At 42.6% G+C, this 22,411-nt stretch overlaps 1 protein-coding gene across 1 annotated transcript; it reads right to left on the reverse strand.

The window, feature by feature from the left end:
• Positions 1-19,275: 19,275 nt before the first annotated feature.
• On the reverse strand, positions 19,276-22,397 carry LOC129825068 (uncharacterized). The gene is made up of 2 exons (XM_055884819.1): positions 20,332-22,397; positions 19,276-20,250 (listed from the first exon to the last, which is right to left on the reverse strand). Exons 1-2 carry the CDS (start codon positions 20,559-20,561, stop codon positions 19,566-19,568), a joined length of 915 nt encoding a protein of 304 aa, XP_055740794.1. The 5' UTR covers positions 20,562-22,397; the 3' UTR covers positions 19,276-19,565.
• Between the last annotated feature and the right edge of the window lie 14 nt (positions 22,398-22,411).

Genomic DNA, 22,411 nt, shown 5'->3' on the forward strand with positions numbered 1-22,411 from the left:
GCACGAAGGTTTTCCGTGCATCTCTGTAAATAAATAGGACGTGGTCCATTTTTCTTTGAAAATTCTACACTCCTTATCTACTTTTCTCCGTTTGGATAACGACATTTTGGCTAATGAGGGTGTAGCGGAGAGGTAGAGACCAAGGTATTAACAACATCGTAACAAGCAGCAGATGGCGCATTGATACCGTCTGCTGTTTTCAGTCTGTCTCAGTGATGCGGCTTGTCTTCTACTCTGATGGAAAGAGTGCGCCCCTTAGCGGATAATCCATGAATTGCAGCGAATTAAAAATATTAATTCCATGTCTTTTATGCATTTTTTCCACTTTCAAATTATCCTGCGGGCCTGATCGAACCTCCTTGGGGGCCGGTTCCGGCCCGCGGGCCGTATGTTTGACACCCCTGCTCTAGATACTCAACTAGTCTTCAGAAGGCCAGTTTTATTGCTTCTTTAATCAGGACAACAGTTTTCAGCTGTGCTAACATAATTGCAAAAGGGTTTTCAAATGATCAATTAGCCTTTTAAAATGATAAACTTGGATTAGCTAACACAACGTGCAATTGGAACACAGGAGTAATGGTTGCTGATAATGGGCCTCTGTACACCTATGTAGATATTCCATAAAAAATCTGCCATTTCCAGCTACAATAGTAATTTACAACATTAACAATGCCTACACTGTATTTCTGATCAATTTGATGTTACTTTAATGAACAAAAAAATATGCATTTCTTTCAAAAACAAGGCTATATATATTTATTTATTTTCTTTATGTAATAATTTTTGTAATATTTTTTTTATGTTTTAAATGTTTTATTTCTTATTTCTTATTTCTTACTATTATTATTATTTTTATTGGTGCGTGACTGTTATTGAAAGTTGTATTGTCAATCTTGTTTTATATTTAACGGCACTTTAAATGTGTACATGACACTGCAACAAAATTTCCCCATGGGGACAATAAAGTAAGTAAGTAAGTATTTCTCTGTTCCATTATTTATTAAATTCACTCCCTAGGGCCTCCCGGGTGGCGCAGTGGTCTAGGGCACTGCATCGCAGTGCTAACTGCGCCACCAGAGTCTCTGGGTTCGCCCCCAGGCTCTGTCGCAGCCGGCCGCGACCGGGAGGTCCGTGGGGCGACGCACAATTGGGCTAGCGTCGTCCGGGTTAGGGAGGGTTTGGCCGGTAGGGATTTCCTTGTCTCATCGCGCTCCAGCGACTCCTGTGGCGGGCTGGGCGCAGTGCGCGCTAACCAAGGGGGCCAGGTGCACGGTGTTTCCTCCGACACATTGGTGCGGCTGGCTTCCGGGTTGGAGGCGCGCTGTGTTAAAGAAGCAGTGCGGCTTGGTTGGGTTGTGCCTCGGAGGACGCATGGCTTTCGACCTTCGTCTCTCCCGAGCCCGTACGGGAGTTGTAGCGATAAGACAAGATAGTAATTACTAGCGATTGGATACCACGAAAATTGGGGAGAAAAGGGGATAACATTTAAAAATAAATAAATAAAATAAATAAAAATAAAAATTCGCTCCCTGTACTTGCTTCTCGACTCCAAGCGTACACGTTACGGAATAACGCCTCACCAAAGGGAAGCAACCCAGGATTTTTTTTATGGTGTTGTTGGGTCCATTGGCCACTGCGGAAGCAACCGGCTATGCCTCAGCTGGCTCGTCAGGCTTCCATGCCTCAGCTGGCTTGATAGGTTCACAAGCCTCGGTTGGCTCATCAGGCTTCCATTGGTGAAGCTACCAGGGATGTCTCAGCCGACTAGTCAGGTTCTCAAGCCTCAGCCGGCTCGACAGGTTCCCGTGCCTCAGCAGAGCAACCCAGGGAGGGTACTGTCACGCCTACTCCCGCTCCCCCTCTCTGGCGCTCATTGTCGCCAGTTTTCTCATTATTACGCACACCTATCACCATCGTTATGTGCACCTGCGCCTCATGAGACTCACCTGGACTCCATCACCTTCCTGATTACCTCCCCTAAATCTGTCACTCCCTGTGGTTCTTTCCTCAGGCGTAATTGATTCTGTTTCAGTTCCTGTGTTTGACTGTACGCTACTCGTGTCTCTTGTTTTGTTCCGTTATTTATTAAATTCACTCCCTGTACTTGCTTCCAGACTCCTAGCATACACGCTACAGCTTTCCACTAGATGTTGGAACATTGCTGAGACGTTCTTTCATTCAGCCACAAGAACATTAGTGAGGTTGGGAACTGATGTTGGCCGATTAGGCCTGGCTCGCAGTCGGCGTTCCAATTCATCTCAAAGGTATTGGATGGTGTTGAGGTCAGAGCTCTGTGCAGGCCATTCAAGTTCTTCCGCACTGATCTCGACAAACCATTTCTGTATGGACCTTACTTTGTGCACGGGGGCATTGGCTCGGAATAAATTAATTTGACTAGAAAATTACGTTCACCGGCACACAGCGACAAACACAACACTCCAGACTTTTGAACAGGTGGAAACAAATACCCTCCTTTTGGGATTACATGATAAAAAATCATTTGATGATAGAAACAGCTGCTTGATAGCTGAAATATTTTCAGTCAGGGAAAATTGTCCTGTAGATGACCTAAAGTAGTTATTCTCAACAGATTACCGTCACAACTGTTCCTAAAAAAGGATTTCATCAAACAAAGCTAACAATCCAGGCTCTCTTGGCTGAGAGTTGAGGAAAGACTGACTGCATCGCTTCTTTTTTTAATAAGAAACACTAATGTGTTTTGTTTGCATAGTCAATTTACACACAGCACTGACACACACGCCACCAGACGTCTTTTCACAGTCCCCAGGTCCAGAACAAATTCAAGGAAACGTACAGTATTCTACAGAGCCATGATTGCATGTTACTCCCTTCCATCTCACTAGTGAACAGCAAACCTGGTTTAAAAAAACTAATAAAGCAAATATAGCAACACCTCACAACACCTTTCCCCATGTGACCTACTTTTTGTGTGTATGTACTGACATGTATGTGTAACTGATAGACACGCACACTACATGTTCATGTTCTTAAATGTATGTAAATTGTAAAGTCTTTGGCCTGTAATGCCTTTTTCGTTGTGTCAGACTCCGGTAAGACTTGCTGTTGCCATTGGCTTCGGCTAATGAATCTCCAATCCCTTTCCTTTCCAAATGGGGATCCATTATATTACATTTTTTCCAAGTTAATCACCAACCATCTATCTCCACCATACTGTGGGAGATCAAATGAAATGGATACCAAATGCTGTCACGACTGCAGTTTGGTAAAAGCCATACAAATTGCCCTTTACTAAACTCCATAAAGATCCTATTTTCCCACTGTGATCTTCTGACAAGGACACATCAGTTTGACAGCCTTCATCATAGTGAAATGAAGAGACCTTTTTTCTGCTGTGTGATGCTGCAACAGTCCTAGCTGCTCTTCAGCTTCAGCCCTGCTAAACACAACAGCTGTCCTCTGGAGCCCCAATCCCCAAGCCTGCACATTGAGCCTGGGCTTGGATCCATGTGACTCACTAAGAACTTAACACCAGCCAGCCTGCAGGCCCAGGCCCTCCGCTGAGGCTTCAGGGGGAGAAGAGAGGACAGGGAGGCAGAGAGGACAGAAATCTGTGTCCAGATGCACCTCGACCTGGGCCAAGACAAGTTCACAACCTTGGATGCCCTTTGTGTCATGAAAGAGCTGCCAGCTGAGGTAAAAGAGGCAGTCTATCACTACTTAGGGTTATATTAGAGGCAGTTTGGTTCCAGAGACAGTTTGGAACTTGGTAATGAGTGTTGCAAACGAGGACAGATGATTTTTAGGAGTTACGCGCTTCAGCACTCCTAGATGTTTCCACTTCACAATAACAGCACTTGCAGTTGAGCTCTAGCAGGGCAGAAATTTGATGAACTGACTTGTTGGAAAGGGGACATCCTATGACGGTGCCACGTTGAAAGTCATTGAGCTCTTCTGTGAGGCCATTCTATTGCCAATGTTTGTCTATGGAGATTTCATGGCTGTGTTCTTCATTTTATACACCTGTCAGCAACGGGTGTGGCTAAAATAACCGAATCCACTAATTTGAACAGTTGTCCACATACTTTTGTATGTATAGTGTATGTTGATGTTGGGGGGGTGCTGGAGATGATAAATATGAAGATTAAACATTCTGAAATGTTCCTTTAACATCTCCCTAAAACCTACTCTGAGCTAGGAGTATTTTTTTTCAGGATTCCGAGGACGTTTTCTGAGATGCTTTGTGTTTACAGGCCCCGTTCTTCTGTCTCAGAGAAAGACCTACCGATAGAAAATGATGCCTTCAGAGAACCAACTTCGTATTTCTTTCCAATATAAAATGTATAAAATATACCCACAATGAAGAATACAAACAGCGCAAGAGCTGTTACTTACAGTAGGTAGCGCTATGCAGGGGCCCTTTTAAGACACCTTTAGTGCTCTATTCTTCTGTTGATTGATGATGCAATCTCAGACACTCTTGCTGGGTTTTCTTCCTCTCACGGAGACTTGGTAACTCAATTGACGAGGAGCAAACATGCCTTCATATAGGCTGGCCACTAATTTAAAGCCACATAAACTTTCCACCAGACCTAATAAACTGAGCTCACTTACACACTCCTCGATAGCAGACGGGAGGTGAACCAGTCCAACACAGCACTATATCACCATTTCTACGGCAGCTGGGTCTATACGGAGGGTACAAAACATTAGGAGCACCTGCTCTTTCCATGACAAATTTAGACTGTTCTGAACGCAAAACGGGGTGCAACTAAATATTAGGCATGGTGTTCTTGTTTTGTACACTCAGTGTATATCATACAGTCATGTTTTGGATGGGCCTGAGCCCTTTTTGGTATGGTGAAAATGGCTTTTCACATTACACCCTGCTAAAATGTCCACTCCACCCTCCTAAAATGTTGACTTACTTGAGAAAGCGGAAAGGTTAGGGATTGTGTACTCTATCGTACTCTACCTTGAAATGTGAAACTCAGCTAGGGCCTGTAGTGAGGGTGACAGGGGGGCTGGAGGGTATTCTCTTGTGGCATAGCCACACTGTCCCTGGCTGGCCCACTGTCCACGGGCCAAGCACACCCAGCAGGTGATACTGGTAGCTACTGTTTATGAAGCTGTTTTGTGGGCAGTAAAACCCAAGAAGAGGGTTATTAAGCCCTGTCTATGTCTGAGAGACCCAGGCCAAACGCTTCAGTAATTACAGCATATAAATGTTCAACTGCTTTAATTTTCATTAATTGTTGCTGAGCCCAGCAAAAAAAAAAATATTGTTGGACAAACAAACCTAGTGTGTAAATTACTGAATGGCTGTCCTCCATCTATATTGACTCAACTGACTGTCTGATACAGTTCCAATGTGGGAGATTGATAGAGGTTCAATAAGGTTTTCCAAACCAATAACGAATGGTACTGAACCAGGATACTGTGACTGGGTGACACTGTTGCCCACCAAAACATGAACGAATTTGTTTGGAAGAGACTTGGCCAAGCCCACCTGACTGACTTCATCTGAAATACCGTGGGAACATAATGGTGGGAACGTTCAAACTGAAAAGGTGAAAATAATAATTTCCTCAATAATTATGTTTAGGCAAAACAAACCCGAACCATACATAGAATCACATGATGCGTTGGCAGCATAACATACGATTTCATAATCATGGAGTAAACTTTGTCTGTGTTCAAGTTCGTGAACATAACATCATTTTATTCAAAACCAATGTTGTGGGCAAAGAATGGGCTTAGTCTTCTTGAAAAACAAAAGAACGGCAAATTTCAAGGTTTCATGTGGGATTTGAATTTCAGGTCTTTAAGAGAAGTGTACGTGGTTGGTAGTGTAATCCTATTTTCCACAGATACAGTGTTTCTGTTCTGATTAAGTACAGATCAGTCTATGTACTACTTTTTGCTGTATTGCTATTGTAATTAATTATCATAATGCTCTCTTCTAATAATAATTATTATTATTATTTATTGTGTGTCACTTTTGGGAAAGTTGTCTTGCATCTCAACAAACAACAGCACAGCATCACCAACAGGGTCATAAATACAGACATAAATCACAAGTAATATCTACAACAGACAACACAGACAACGTAATTCAGTTTGTAAAATCTAGTACGGGGAGGGGGGGGGCGGTTGAGCAGTTATTTATTGAAATGACTTGTGCTGTTGGGAATGAATGATTTCTGGGCTCCGGTGGTTGTGCAAAGATGGACTCTGTATCGGCGCCATGATGATGGGAGCTGGTACTCCTGGTTGGGGGGGGGGGGGGGGGGGGGGGGTCAGGTCGGTGGCGATTCTCGCTGCTGCTCTCACTACTCTCTCCAAGAACAGTGCTTCTAATGGAAGTATACTTGACAAGTATATGCTATATCACATTTTCCTCTTCCGCGCACTTTTTTCTTCACACGTAGTGAGAAAACACTATTTCTATGATCTGAAATAAATCATGAAAAGATGTGCAGGTCTTTCCTCTAGACTAGAACTAAAGGCTACCAGAACATTGTGAGAAGAGTGTTTGTACATACAGGAAGGAAGGATATAACAGTTGATGAAAGGGACAGCGAGCCAAATGAAACACTTGTCTGATTTGCTATGGTTACCGTTCTTCACACTTTTCTATGGCCTGTGGACTATATTCGTACAAAGGCGTGCAGACATCAAGAGCTTAGTGCACTCACCTCTAGTACGTGGAGGGATGAACCCAGTCTCCTGGAGTGCACTTTCTGTCCATTAGCTTAGTTAAATGGTACTTAATCTTACTCTCACATTACTACCATAAATCATTTTCCATCTGAGAAACTATTTCAAAGTATACATACATGTATGTACTACAGCTGAAGTAATTGTTGACCATAACAATGACTGAAGCATAAAGATGTGGTCATGCCCTAATTCATATCCACTTCTCTAGATGAGATGAGCTCATTGCTTCTGCTGTGCATTTTTTAAATCAACCCATAGAAATGATAATTGCTGTATAAATACATACAGTACTTTTGGACTCAAAGGTGTTTCTTTTAAAACCTTCATAAAAGCATACAGAGCTTGGCAGTGCATTTAAGTATGTGTCCAACTCTTTGTTGCCAATATCCCAAAGACTGACAGCAAGGCATTCGGAGGCGTGCGAAGCAGAGGTGGGGTTGCGTAGGAAAAAAATTCCTGATTTGTGCTCATGCGGGGAAAATTTTAAAAAGCAAAACACATTTAGTTGCGCATGTGGGAGGGTGTCAGTTGTGCGCCATTTTGTCTTTCCATCAAACACATTGAGACTAAATACTTGCATTCCTTAGGTCTGTCACTTTACATGCTACTGTCAAGGGCAATGAGAGCTCATGTCCGTGAAGTATAATTCCTGAGTGTGTGCCTGGGTACACAGCTCCATTGTTAGTAAATATACTTTGAATGGGCCTTCCCTTGAGTAAGGGCTTGGTTTTATTTGTCAGCATCATTTTGAATCAGCATTTTCAGCTGATTAGTTCTGGCAGTGGGATTGGGTTGGAACGTTAGACATTTGCCAATATACTTTGGGTGAGGAAGGATCTCTCTCTCTCTCTGGCTGTACTCAAGTCAAAGTGAAGGATTTGACGTCTCTGCTGAATCCTGGAGTTAGGTGCATTGCTTGCAGTGGTACCTACTCCCCTGTCCCCAATCCCTGTGCATATTAGCCGTTACATCCAGGTCTAATCCAGTGCATGTGCTTGGAGATAATGGGGGTCGCCAAGGTAACACCTCATTAGCTTCACCTCAAAATAACAGAATAATTAACAGATTAGACCTACACTACCAGTTAAAAGTTTTAGAACACCTCCTCATTCAAGGGTTTTTCTATATTTTTACTATTTTCTACATTGGAGAATAATAGCGAAGACAGCAAAAGGGGAACTATGAAATAACACAGATGGAATCATGAAGTAACCAAAAAAATAATTTGACCATGAAGGCCTGGTTCACACAGTCTCCTCTGAACAGTTGACGTTGAGATGTGTCTGTTACTTGAACTCTGTAAAGCATTTATTTGGGCTGCAATTTCTGAGGCTGGTAACTCAATGAACTTATCCTCTGCAGCAGAGGTAACTCTGGGTCTTCCATTCCTGTGGCAGTCCTCATGAGAGCCAGTTTCATCATAGCGATGGTTATTGCGACTGCACTTGAAGAAACTTTCTTAGTTCTTTAAATTTTCCATATTGACTGACCTTCATGTCTTAAAGTAATGATGGACTGTTGTTTCTCTTTGCTTATTTGAGGTGTTCTTGTCATAATATGGACTTGGTCTTTTACCAAAATGGTGCTACCTTCTGTATACCCCCCTACCTTGTCACAACACAACTGATTGGCTCAAACTTTAAGATGGAAAAAAAATCCACAAATGAACCTTTAAGAAGGCACACCTGTTAATTGAAATGCATTCCAGGTGACTACCTCATGAAGCTGGTTGAGAGAATGCCACGCGTGTACAAAGCTGTCATCAAGGCAAAGGGTGGCTACTTTGAAGAATCTCAAATATAAAATACATTTTGATTTGTTTAACACTTTTTTGGTTACTACATGATTCCATATGTGTTATTTCATAGTTTTGATGTCTTCATTATTATTCTACGATGTAGAAAATAATAAAAATAAAGAAAAACCCTTGAAGGAGTAGGTGTTCTAAATCTTTTGACCGGTAATGTATCTAAACTGCTTTTATTGTTATGACAGGGCACAAATCCTCAATTATTTTCACTGTGTGATTGACCTGATTGAGATTAGATTTGGGAAGATGGCTGGCCAAGAGAAAGCTATGTCTTGGATATGGCTACCAGACTACCATGGGTAGTAATAGGGTGGCAAAGTCCATTCTGCAAGAGGTTGTGCCATTTCCAAACCCCTTCAAAGAGTTCTCTGTGAGTTGATTACTAATTAGCGTCTTGTTGGTTCCCGGTTTAACATGTTTGTTGTTTTGTTGTTGTTTGTGCCTGGCTCGGTTGTTGAAGGCCTTTGCCTTGCTTGGCCTTCTCATCGTGCAGTAAGTGTTTAGCTCTTGTTCATACAGTACCTTAATAGATTTCTAGAACTCTCTTTCCATATCTCTCAACGCAACCCACTTGGCACAGACGTCAATTCAACGTCTATTCCACTTTGGTCCAATGTAATTTCATTGATATTACATGGAAACAACGTTGATTCAACCAGTGTGTACCATGTGGGAAGTTTTTTGTTTTAGTAATTCCACTGCAACATGCTGTGGAAAACATGACAAATTATTGTCTAACAATCCTTAATGAAACATTTGGTATTTGTTGATGTTTTAGTACACAAACTATGCCATAGGGTCATTGTATGTGCAGAGTTTTGGAAAATAGCAATGAGTTCATTTAAGAACATAAACCAAATGGATTATCACATTAGTCCTGAGTACAATTACCATTTGTCTAGGATGATGGAGAGGAAATATGGCAGTATCTCTGATGTTTGGAGATCTCATCACAATTACTGCCCCAAGGTAGTGGCACTAGCATCTTATATTTTTTGTCCTCTGTTTTAAATGCCATTTAATCCTGTTCATTTGTGCTGCGTCCTCCTTCCTTCCCTCTTGAACATAATAGTTTGTTCCACATTGGGTCTTTGTGTTCTGTCCAAAAACACTTGGGATTGTCTCCTTTCTATCACAGCGTGAACATTTTGAGAGTCTCTTTTTATTGAACAAAGGATGTTGAGGGTTCCCAAAAACTGTCTGGATGGTATGCAGGAACTAGCAGGATCAACATCCTCAGTCTTCTTTCATGTTGCTTTGCAAAACCTGTCCAGTCCCCATTGTTGGAAAGCACACGTACCCTCCACTTCCTGTTCAATTTCCGCAGTGGCCTGTCTCCTCCTTTTCTACATGAGTTGCTTACGCTCTTTTCCTCTCTTTTCATTCTGATTCATCCAGCTAAATGGCCACGTCCCCAGTGTGCAGGTTTGTATGCTAATAGAAAAGCAGTATGCTCTAAGAATGCGTGACTCATTATCAGTAGCAAAGACACTGCCCTGGTAAATCTACTACAACTACAATCGCTTGAGAGGCAAGACAATAGCCTATCATCTTTACATTTCATCTTCATTACATCTTCAACATAATCTACGCCTCATGTGCATAGCCTTATATTGCGTAATAGCTTGCCAATGAAAACGAGTTCTGTTTTGACATTGGTGGATGTGTTCTTCAACTTGTTAGTTGATTGCATCCACAGCTTTAAAGTGGTGCTATTTTATACTCAGCATGCGGTATTGGCCTCTGAAAGTCATTTGTAGCCTACAGTCCTCACTAATCTATGGAATCTAGTTAGCCCTTTCCTGCAGTCAATGACCAAAAGGGATATATTTGGCCTCATTGGTGGAATGTTATTAAGATTTTTCATAATTTCATAGTAAATACATAATTTTTAAAAATGTTCTACAAAAATCCATTGTTTCTATGTTAAACAGTTTTGTTATATTTCAGTCTTCAGTTATGTATATAAAGTGTAATATTGGGATGCTCAAAATATAATAAATTTCAAGTCTATATCTGACATTGTACAGGTGTCTTCGTTTTTTAAAGCCCATAACCATGTGTGTGAGGTGTATACTTTTGTTTCAAAGTAGATTTGTTTAAGACTACCAAGAATCACTGTGTGGCCCTGATTTAGCCCACTGCAGTAAAAGGCCAACTAACCAGCCTGGCCTCAGAGCCATATGAAGCATACTATATATATTTGCATGTACCTTCAAGACGTATGAAATGCACTAATGGCCTAGTTAATTTGGTAGGGAGGTCGGTTGGGGAGGATGGGTGGGCGTATACCGTGACAGTCTAGCAATCCAAATGTTGCGTGTTGGAGTCAGGTTGGAGACAACTGTAGTATTTTTTACCTAATTCTCCTTTTTCCTTTTAGTTCTCCTAACCTTTTACGTAAGTTATCCTAACCTTTGTTGTTAGTTCTCCCAACCACCAACCTAAATTGTCCCCCATTTTCTTCTTTGTTGTTATGATGCAACAAGCAACCTGGTCTCAGAGAAATATGTATAATAATATACGTCCTCTAAGATGTATGATAAATCACTTCATCCAATTCATATGCTATTCTCGAACGGGTAAGACGTATGATACCATACGTCCTCTAATTATTATGATATTATATAACCGCTATTACCTTCATAATGTAACCTAACGTAACATAATACAGTATTACTTACTAACTGGAGGTTGCAAATTTACAGCCCAAATCCTATGGAGGATGTATATTATTATACATATTTCTCTGAGACCAGGTTGCTTGTTGCATCATAACAACAAAGAAGAAAATGGGGGACAATTTAGGTTGGTGGTTGGGAGAACTAAAATGAAAAAGGAGAATTAGGTAAAAAAATACTACAGTTGTCTCCAACCTGACTCCAACACGCAACATTTGGATTGCTAGACTGTCACGGTATACGCCCACCCATCCTCCCCAACTGACCTCCCTACTTTGCCCTGAGGCCAGGTTGATCTACCATGTTATGGAAAACTCCAAAGAGTAATATGAAAACAAATATACATGTCAGAGGGTTTAAGGGTTTGCATTCTTGGTGTGATTGCAAAGTGTTTATGAATTGTATCTTGTGATATAGGCTACTCTGGTGATGAATACTTGGGCAAACTAAGGACTGTAGTCATTTGGGTGAAGGTAAGCTTTAGCTTTTGCTAAGAGTTAGTGCAAATCCACATTTAGCTTAAACACCGGATTTAACTGGTTCTGATTATCAATCATAACAGAATGATAATCAGAAAGTTTTTTTTTTCCCTAAAGGAGATTTGGATCAGTTTACAGTGAGTAACAGTTTCCACTGGGCAGTCTGTTCTGCTCTGTACTCCTCCTACTGTCTAAAGCCATCTCACTTGCTTTGGGATTAAGAATTATATGTTACTACCAACTGGTCTTGTTTCGTTTCATTTGCATGAGAGGCCAGGTGGTATACAGTATGTACTGTAGGGTCTTTATTTTGTTACGCAAGTGAGAGGTTGACTTTGGGCCTGACCCAGTGACTCTCCAAGCCATTAATCACACATTACCTCTGGTTATTTCACTCTGTTCCCTCAGCGAGAGCAAGCGTATAACTGCTTACAGACCTCTCCCGGTGAAATTATTGCTATGGCGAATATGTACAGCATTGCCAAAAGAATCTTGTGCTTCAATGTGAAAGTGATTCAATCTCAAGCATATTAGGTATGTGAAATATAATGTAGAACTTGCCATTCCTGGCTGGATTTTCGAGATTTGGATCTTTCCATGGAAAACCAGGACCCAACTGGCTAAATATAGACTAACCAGCATTGTCTATGCACCAACCAGGCTACATTGTTAGCGACTGCTGATGTGGAAGTGTTAAGAAAATATACAGAACAGTGTTTAGTGAGATGTGGAAATACTTGTGTGTGCCAGGAAAATTAGCTATGGTCTTTGTATGCATGCTACATACTGTACTTTCTTTATCATGACCTTTCAAAGAACAAAAAGCTGTCACGGTTCAAATTTTAAGATATCCCATCCATCTAAATCCAAATACAGTATCTTGATTCATGGGCAGTGGCTTGAACTGGCTTCTAATACTTAGGTTAACTTGGACACCTTTCATGTTACCCTTAGCCACTGTACTGGCGCCGCGGTGGATAGCAGATGTTTTACATGTGTTTTTTTACGCTGACCTTAACTTTTTTTGTACATAATGTCTCCGCCATAAATTCCTATGACCGAAAACAGCTTCTGGACATCAGAACAGCTATCACTAACCTCAATTTGGATTACAATTTCTACTTCAACAAGTCGTCAGCTCTGGACGATCTGCTTACTCTGGACCAGGCCCTAATCCCCGGGACTTCGAAAGAGGCAGATGAGCCGGCATCCTGACTTGACTACGTTGGTGAGCAAAGAAGACGCTTCTAGCCTCCGTTCTATTGGCAAACGTACAGTCACTAGAGAACAAACTGGACGAGCTCCGTTCAAGACTATCCTATCTTGGGGACCTGAAGAACTGTAACATTCTATGTTTCTCAGAGTCGTGGCTGAACAAGGACATGGATAATATACATCTTGCTGGTTTTTCCATGTATTGTCGAGACCGGTCGGCAACGTTCCCTCTAAACTGCACACGGGCGCACAGCTCCCCCGGGACTGCCATGCAGAAGAAATATAAGCCAGTGCAGGGAAGCACGAGATAGAACTTCACTCAAATTTCTAGAGTTTTCCCCTTTAGTTAACACTATCAACATTTCCCTTTACTATGGGAATTTATGATCAAATGAACACAATATTAGCCACTTTCAATGGATCATACCGAAACAAAACAAACTCTGCAACACTTAGTATGCAAACTAACTATGCAAGAGATTTTGTAGAAGGCCGAGAGCATCGGAATAGGATTCTATTGCATTGACAGGCACGACTCAGGCCTTTAGTCTACACAGACCGGTGCGCTATAGGCAATCAGAGCCAGAATAGGCCTATATGCAAATAGACCATTTTTAAAATGTATTTATCCTATATTTAACTAGGCAAGTCAGTTAAGAACAAATTCTTGTTTTCAATTACAGCCTAGGAACAGTGAACAACTGCCTTGTTCAGGGGCAGAACGACAGATTTGTACCATGTCAGCTCGGGGATTCAAACTTGCAACCTTTCGGTTACTCGCCCAACGCTCTAACCACTAGGCTACCCTGCCGCCCCAATTGCCATATATGGATTTGTGCCATTTACTTTGAACTGGACTGTTTTACAGCATGACCGGTTGTGATTAGATGCATTTGTTTTGAGATCAAAGGGAGAGCTACATGTAGCAACATGTGCACATTTGTTCATATCCTTTGCTAGTTAGTGAGTTATTATCCCAGTTATAGCAGATTTGTAGTCAGCAAAGTGGGAGTGATTGCTTCCTACAAAACCACAAAACATACATTTCTAGCCATCTTTTTAAAGCGAGTCAGGCAAAGATTATTTTTTTATTTAAAGGGCAGTGGTGTATTTTGAGACAGGCTTGCATAAGCTAAGTAGCAAATAGGCAGAGGGTAGCATAATTTGTCAGATTTTCTGTAACAATGGTATTGGAATAATAATGAATTGTATTTTGTGAAGTGGTTTCTTGCGTCAAACAACACAACAAAATGTTCAGTCACCTCATTGTCAGAAGGACAAGTGGATAAACAAGTTAATGTCAAGACCTGCATGTTTTTAAAAAAAAATCTCAAGTAATTAGGCTTACATTGAACACCACACATGGTAGGCCTACATTATGATCAAATAGCCACAGTAGTCTACTTGGCCACAGTTAAAACACTAAATAAAAAATGATAACACACGCTAGAAGTTGCACAGAAGTTTGCGCTCAGCAAACCTGAAATGTTCTCAGTGCCCGAAAACGTTTTAGGTGAACATTACCGGTTGGCAGCCTTTGGTAAGGTGTTAAAAACAGCTGGTGCGCGATCTATAATGTTAAGTCTCAAGTTTTTGCTTGCCTGAGTTAGAATTCCTCATGATACGATGCAGACCATACTATTTACCAAGAGATTTTTCATCTATATTTTCCGTAGCTGTCTATCACAAACTGATGCTGGCACTAAGACTGCACTCAATGAGCTGCATAGGGCCATAAGCAAACAGGAACATGCACGTCCAGAGGCGGCGCTTTTCGTGATCAATGATTTTAATGCAGGGAAACTGAAATTTGTTTTACTTCATTTTTACCAGCATGTCACCTGTGCAACTAGAGGCAACAGGACTAGATCACATAGATTACTCCACACACAGAAATTCATACGACGCTTGCTATCACCCTTCCTGATGGGCCACCCCCAGGTGGTGAGGGTAGGCAACAACACATCTGCCACACTGACCCTCAACACTTTGCCCCCTCCTGTACTCCCTGTTCACCCAAGACTGCGTGGCCGTGCACGACTTCAACACCATCGTTAAGTTTGCCGATGACACAACGGTGGTAGACCTGATCACCGACGACGATGTGACAGACTAAAGGTAAGATGTCAGTGACCAGGCAGCGTGGTGCCAGCAGCGTGGTGCCAGGACAACAGCCTCTCCCTCAACGTCAGCAAGAGAAAGCTGATCGTGGACTACAGGAACAGGATGGAGGAGCATGCCCCATCCACATCAACAGTGCTGCAGTGGAGTGAGAGCTTCAAGTTCCTCGGGTTCTACATCACTAAGGAATGAACATGGTCCACACACACCAACACAGTCGTGAATGCACAACAACGTTGCTTCCCCCTCAGGAGGCTGAACAGATTTGGCATGGGCCCTCAGATCCTCAAAATGTTCTACAGCTGCACCATTGAGAGCATCCTGGCTGGCTGCATCACCACTTGGTATGGCAACTGCTTGGTCTCCGACTGCAAGGCGCTACAGAGGGTAGTGCGAACGGCCCAGTACATCACTGGAGCCGAGCTTCTTGCCATCCTGGACCTCTATACCAGGCAGTGTCAGAGGAAGTCTTTAAAAACTGTCAAAGACAACAGCCACCCAAGTTATAGACTGTTCTCTCAGCTACCGTACTGCGAGCGGTACCGATGCACTAAGTCTGTAACCAACAGGACCATGACCAGCTTCTACACCCAAGCCATAAGACTGCTAAACAGTTAACCAAATAGCTACCTGGACTATCTGCATTGACCCTTTTTGCACACTTTTGTGTAAGGACAGAAGCTAGGAGATGAGAAGCAAGTACAGGGAGTGAACATTTCATAAACAGCGGACATGAAACAGAACACGGACAGTGTCTGGACAGGGGAAACAAAACAACATTAATGCAGACACGGGAAGAAACTGAGGAAGTGACAGATATAGGGGAGGCAATCAATAAAGTAATAGAGTCCAGGTGAGTCCCATGAAGCGCGTAACGATGGTGACAAGTATGCGTAATGATGGGCCTCCTGGCGCCCTCGAGCGCCAGAGAGGGGGAGCGGGAGCAGGCATGACACTTTTGACTCATCACATAAGCTGCTGTTACTGTTTATTATCTATCCTGTTGTCTAGTAATTTTACCCCTACTTATACGTACATGCCTATCTCAATTACCTTGTACCCCTGCACATCGACTTGGTACTGGTACCCTGTGTATATAACTAAGTTATCGTTACTCATTGTGTATTTATTTCTCATGTTATTACTTTTCTTTTCTTCTCTATGCATTGTTTGGAAGGGCCTGTAAGCGTTTCACGGATAGTCCACACTTCTTGTTTACATGTGACAAATAAAATTAGATTAGATTTGATTTTGATTTGATTCCAGCTACCTGAGAGACCCTGTTTTTGTGCTCAGTGCTTCTTCTCTGCATCTCTCTCTGCCTTAGGCTCCAGTTGTGTGGGACAAGGAAGCTCATTAACCATATGCCTCATATGCTGCTCACAGACTTCAAAAGCAAAAATGTCTGGGACACAGCTTTCTGCAATCTGTGGTTTATGTGCCTTGAAATAAATGCATCATAGAAATATGAATGTGTGTGTGTGTGTGTGTGTGTGTGTGTGTGTGTGTGTGTGTGTGTGTGTGTGTGTGTGTGTGTGTGTGTGTGTGTGTGTGTGTGTGTGTGTGCGTGTGCGTGTGCGTGTGCGTGTGCGTGTGTGAAAAATGTAATAAAAAAAGAATGCATTAAGTTTAATGAAGTGATGTTTTATGGCTGATATTATGGTAAGAACCCCTAAGAATGCTTTTAGCTTTCAGTGTCTGGTAACTTTTCCACAATTATTCAACTCTTCTATTTAAGTCAGTTCATAAAAAAATGAACTAATAAAAACACATAGTTCAGATACAGAACTGTTGAACTTTTTGTGTCCTTTTCCGTGGGAGGAAACGCTGGGGGCACATGCTCCTATGCTCTGGGACCCCACATTTCAGCACATACATCCTGCTATGGCTCGACTTATGGTGGACACTTCCAGGGCAGATCCCTAATAGATTGGGCATGGTGTTGTGTGCTTGTCTAACTGACAGTAAAAGTGCATTCGCACAAACCTACTTTGACTCAGTGCATGTCCTCGTGTTCATGAGACATGTTTGGAGCAGCTTTCCCGTGTTTAATAAAACCACAGTGCTCTGTTTGGGGGCCTCCGTTCGGCAGAGGAAAAATTCAAAGAAAATGTATTGGGTATGAATCCAATTTGTAACCACAAAGAAAGCTGAGACCATTTGAGATCTGCTACTCTTGCCATTTAAAATTGGAAGCATCCTATTGTTTTCCTTTCCTTATGCTTATATAAACAGTTAGGATTTTGTAGACAGCTCAGGAAACATGACTGAGCATGATATCCGTGGATCTACCCATTAAAGAAGATCTGAGGTTACAGTACACAGGTAGCACATACAATGACTATGAGATCTCCTACATTTTCTCACATACATGTGGAATGGTTAGGTTTATCCAGCCTGGGTTTATACTCTCCGTGCTCGGTTTGAGTCTGATGAAAGACCTGCTTGAAGGGATGAAACATGATGCTCTGTTTCACCTATAATCCCTGCAACTGCCAGCTAGCAGCAGGTGGGATATTTCCATGCTGTGATTTTGAAAGAGCTGCACGTCGAAGTTTGTTAGCTGACCCAATAATGGTGACTGTAAAGTAAACAGGGTCAGGTCTGTGTTGTGTCCACAGCTTTGTCCTAACAAGAGATGGGAAACTGAAAGGCATGTTAAAAATAAAAACTCGTAGGTTAGTTAAAAAATGAATTCTATACTGTCTAGTCAGGTCCATAATTATTGGCACCATTGATAAATATGAGCAAAAATATTTATACAAATAATGAGCTGCTAAAAAAATATATATTATTTTATACTAATACAATTGCTCAGAGAAAGAGATTTTGTTTAACAAATAATGCAAAATCTTAAAAAAGAAAGGGGTCACAATTATTGGCACCCCGTTTTCTATACTCCAGAACCCTCTCTTTGCCTTTTTCTAAAATGTTTTATGAGATTGGAGAACGCGTTGCAAGGGATCTTACAACCATTCCTCCATACAGAATCTTTCCAAATCCGAGACCCCAGCAAAAATTGTATTTTCATTTATCTGACTTTCATTTATCTGCATGTCCAGCTCTTCTATTTAGCCTCACAAATAAGCGTTTTACCATTTTATTTTCAGGACAACCAGGGCTACAAGTAGAATAAAAAACAACTTGACATAAACAATCAAATAATGTCCGCCAAAGCAAAAACCTGATAAAAAAGGAATTACAGAAATGGATTGATCAGTGGGGAAATTAATAGCAAACTAGTCAATGACAACTGTGTGGAGTTTGGAGTTTGTGACAACAACTATGTGAGCTTAATACAGTATTATAGATCTTCTATGTAGAAGAACCCTTTATCTTCTAACGACTCTTGTGTAGCTTGTGAGCATCACAGAGGAAAACATAGAGTACAGGTATTTGTGGGATTCTCAGCTTTTCATAAAGAGCTTTTACTAGTTTGTAGCTCAAACCATTCAGACTCTACAGATGATTTTGTAAAAAGACCCTGCCACAGGCCCCTTTGGGATACGTCCTTGTCTCACAAACACCGCTTTAGTTATGCCCCCATTAATCACACAAACTAAGGCAGAGGCAACCAGGTTTTTGGCAAAAAATGTCCTAGCACTGGGTAGAGTGCATGATGCCCTTGACCTTAACAAGGGCCCCAGAACCAGTGGAAGCAAAATATCCCCATAACGTCAAAAATTCATCACCGTATTGTACTGTGGGTATGGGGTACTTTTTTACGTATGCTTCTGTTTTTCAACGCCACTGGTGTGCGTGGCCAAAGAGCTCTATTTTCATTTCATCTGATCATAGCACCGGTTCCGATCTAAGTGGTGGATTTGGCGTAGAAAAACAGAAGCATATGCAGAAAAGTAGCTCATACCCACAGTAAAAAATGGTGGTGGATCTTTGATGTTATGGGAATATTTTTCTTGCAATATGCAATATAGCTCAGTATTTGTATTATATATTTCATACAGTCTTTTTTGCTCATCTTTATCAAAGGTTGCCAATAATTATGGACCTGGCTATATCTACCATATACAGTACAGTAGATAGTTTATCTCACTTCTGATGTGTTGTGCTACCCATTCATCTGTAGTTTTGCAAGCTGTCTTTCCTTTAGAGGGCAAGGGAATGGCTAATCTGTCAAAGATGCCTAATAAAACTAATTTCCACCCTACTGACATGATAAAAGGAATAAATAACTTTTAAAAGCTTATTTTGTGACGTGAAATATCTGTCACAGCCGTTAACAGAAGAGGACCAAGGTGCAGCGTGGTGAGCGTACATTTTCCTTTATTAATAAAAATGACGCCGAACAAAACAATAAACACTACAAAAACAAACCGTGAAGCTAAAGGCTATGTGCCCTAAACAAAGTAAACTTCCCACAAAGACAGGTGGAAAAAAGGGCTACCTTAGTATGGTTCTCAATCAGAGACAACGATAGACAGCTGCCTCTGATTGAGAACCACACCCGGCCAAACACAAAGAAATAGAAAACATAGAAATAAAGAAACTAGAATGCCCACCCTAGTCACCTAACCAAAATAGAGAATAAAAACCTCTCTATGGCCAGGGCGTGACAGTACCCCCCCCAAAGGTGCGGACTCCGGCCGCAAAACCTGACTCTAAAGGGGAGGGTCCGGTTGGGCTTCCTTTACGGCGGCGGCTCTGGTGCGGGACGTAGACCCCCTCCGCCTCTGGCTCCCCCCACTTTGGTGGCGCCTCTGGTGCGGGGACCCTCGTAGCGGGCCCCGGACTGGGCACCCTCGTTGCGGGCCCCGGACTGGGCACCCTCGTTGTGTGCCCCGGACTGGGCACACTCGTTGCGGGCCCCGGACTGGGCACCCTCGTTGCGGGCCCCGGACTGGGAACCCTCGTTGCGGGCCCCGGACTGGGCACCCTCGTTGCGGGCCCCGGACTGGGCACCCTCGCTGGGGGCCCCCGACTGGAGGCCGTCACTGGAGACTCCGGACTGGAGAACGTTGCTGGAGGCTCCGGACTGGAGGCCTTTGTTCCATGACTCCTCACTGGAGGCTTCGTGCCATGGATCATCACTGGAGGCTTCTTGCCATGGATCATCACTGGAGGCTTCTTGCCATGGATCATCACTGGAGGCTTCTTGCCATTGATCATCACTAGAGGCTTCTTGCCATGGATCTTCACTGGAGGCTTCGTGCCATGGATCATCACTGGAGGGAGGAGACGTATGGGCAGTCTGGTACGTTGAGCTGCCACAGGGCTCACCAGGCTGGGGAGACATACGGGAGGATTAGTTCTAGGCACAGGCACAGGACTCACCAGGCTGGAGAGACATACAGGAGGCCCTGACCTAGGCAGAGGCAAAGGATACACTGGGCCGTGGAGGCGCACTGGAGGTCTCGAGCTAGGAGCGTGCACAACCCGTTCTTCCTGGATGGTTACTTTCGCCCTGCAGATGCGGGGCGCAGGCACAGGACACACTGGGCTGTGCAGACGCATCGGAGACACAGTGCGCAGAGCCGGCGCAGGATATCCCGGGCCGTAGAGACGTACTGGCGGCCAGATGCGCTGAGCCGGCATCCTCCGACCTGGCTGGATGCCCACTCTAGCCCGGCTGATTTGGGGAGCTGGAAGGTAGCGCACCGGCTGTCCACGCGCACTGGAGACACCGTGGGCTCCACCGCATAACACAGTGCCTGACCAGTACTATGCTCGCCACGGTAAGCACGGGGAGTTGGCTCAGGTCTCCAACCTAACTCAGCCGCACTCCCCGTATGCCCACCCCAAAAAACACTGCCGCTCTGCTCTTGCTGCCTCTAGTTCCTCCCGTGGACGGCGATACTCCCCAGCCTGCCTCCAGGGTCCCTTACCATCCAGGATCTCCTCCCAAGTCCAGGAATCCTGGACACGTTGCTCCTCCTTACCACGCTGCTTGGTCCGTTGTTGGTGGTGGGAAGTTCGGTCACGGCCGTTAAATGAAGAGGACCAAGATGCAGCGTGGTGAGCGTACATTTTCCTTTATTAATAAAAATGACGAACAAAACAATAAACACTACAAAAACAAACCGTGAAGCTAAAGGCTATGTGCCCTAAACAAAGTAAACTTCCCACAAAGACAGGTGGAAAAAAGGGCTACCTTAGTATGGTTCTCATTCAGAGACAACGATAGACAGCTGCCTCTGATTGAGAACCACACCCGGCCAAACACAAAGAAATAGAAAACATAGAAATAAAGAAACTAGAATGCCCACCCTAGTCACACCCTGGCCTAACCAAAATAGAGAATAAAAACCTCTCTATGGCCAGGGCGTGACAATATCACGTGAGGTCTACACCAGGCACCAGCTGTTTCTACTAGCTTTACTACAGTATGTATTGGTAGCACCGCCCTGGCCTTGTGGTCTGAACGGTTGAACAGGCGGTGGAAATGTAACTCAGACATTGAGGTTCACAGTAGTCTGTGAAGAAAATAAAGCTTAAAGCGCTGTAAAGCTGTTCTCATTTGAATCCTTGTTGTCTAAAAAGAAGCAATGAAACATGCATAAACACAGTAAAATGTTGTCTTTCTAATCTGACCACTGCACCAATGCAGTTACAATCACAGGACTTTATTTGACATTTATCAAGTATGCATGTGGTTAGCATCTGCGCCAGAGAGTCAGACGTTGTAGTGCTATAGTTTTCCATCACCTTCTGAATGCTTTCAAATGTGCTAGGACTACTGTTTGAAATGTGAAAATACTGTGATTTAGTTTTGCTAATTTTGATTTACATTTGAACTATTTCTGCCATTTAGTACTCAACAGTAATGCATTTGCTTTTAAACAGAGAATACAGATTGTTGAAACTCATTTAAGATAACTTTATCTTAATTGAGTAAACTGCTGCTCTGTTACTTTTCAAACTCTGGCAACAGTTCTTAATTGGTGTCTTCTGTTATGTAAATACATTATGTAATAAATATTTTTCTTTTAAAATGGTGTGTTTCAACTGTTTTTGTGTCTTACAGTGACATCTTGTTTAAAAGTCCTGATAAAAAGTCATTGTTAAATTAAAAATGTAGATTAATTAGCATCGGATCAAAGTCGAGCTTTTCTATTCGGCTCCAGCCACATGTGGTCTACAGACTGGATCCAGACATGTGGTTTTATTTAGCTTTGTGGAAAGGTTAAATAGGAAACTTGGATAACAGAAAAAAGTGCTGAGTCTGCATATTATGAAGTTTTCAAAGTCTCCAAGGCATTTTCACAACATATACTATATAGTACTTAAAATTATCTTAATATCCACGAGCAGGGGATCATATATGATCATTTGGGGGGAGGGGGGTTGTTACCTATGATAGAAGAAAGGCTACTGTAGTCTCAACACATGACAAATGTATCTTTTGACCATAATATCTATTTAATACCTATTTTTAAGGCACTTAG

Source organism: Salvelinus fontinalis, chromosome 27 (assembly GCF_029448725.1).
Source record: "Salvelinus fontinalis isolate EN_2023a chromosome 27, ASM2944872v1, whole genome shotgun sequence".
Classification (NCBI taxonomy): domain Eukaryota; kingdom Metazoa; phylum Chordata; class Actinopteri; order Salmoniformes; family Salmonidae; genus Salvelinus; species Salvelinus fontinalis.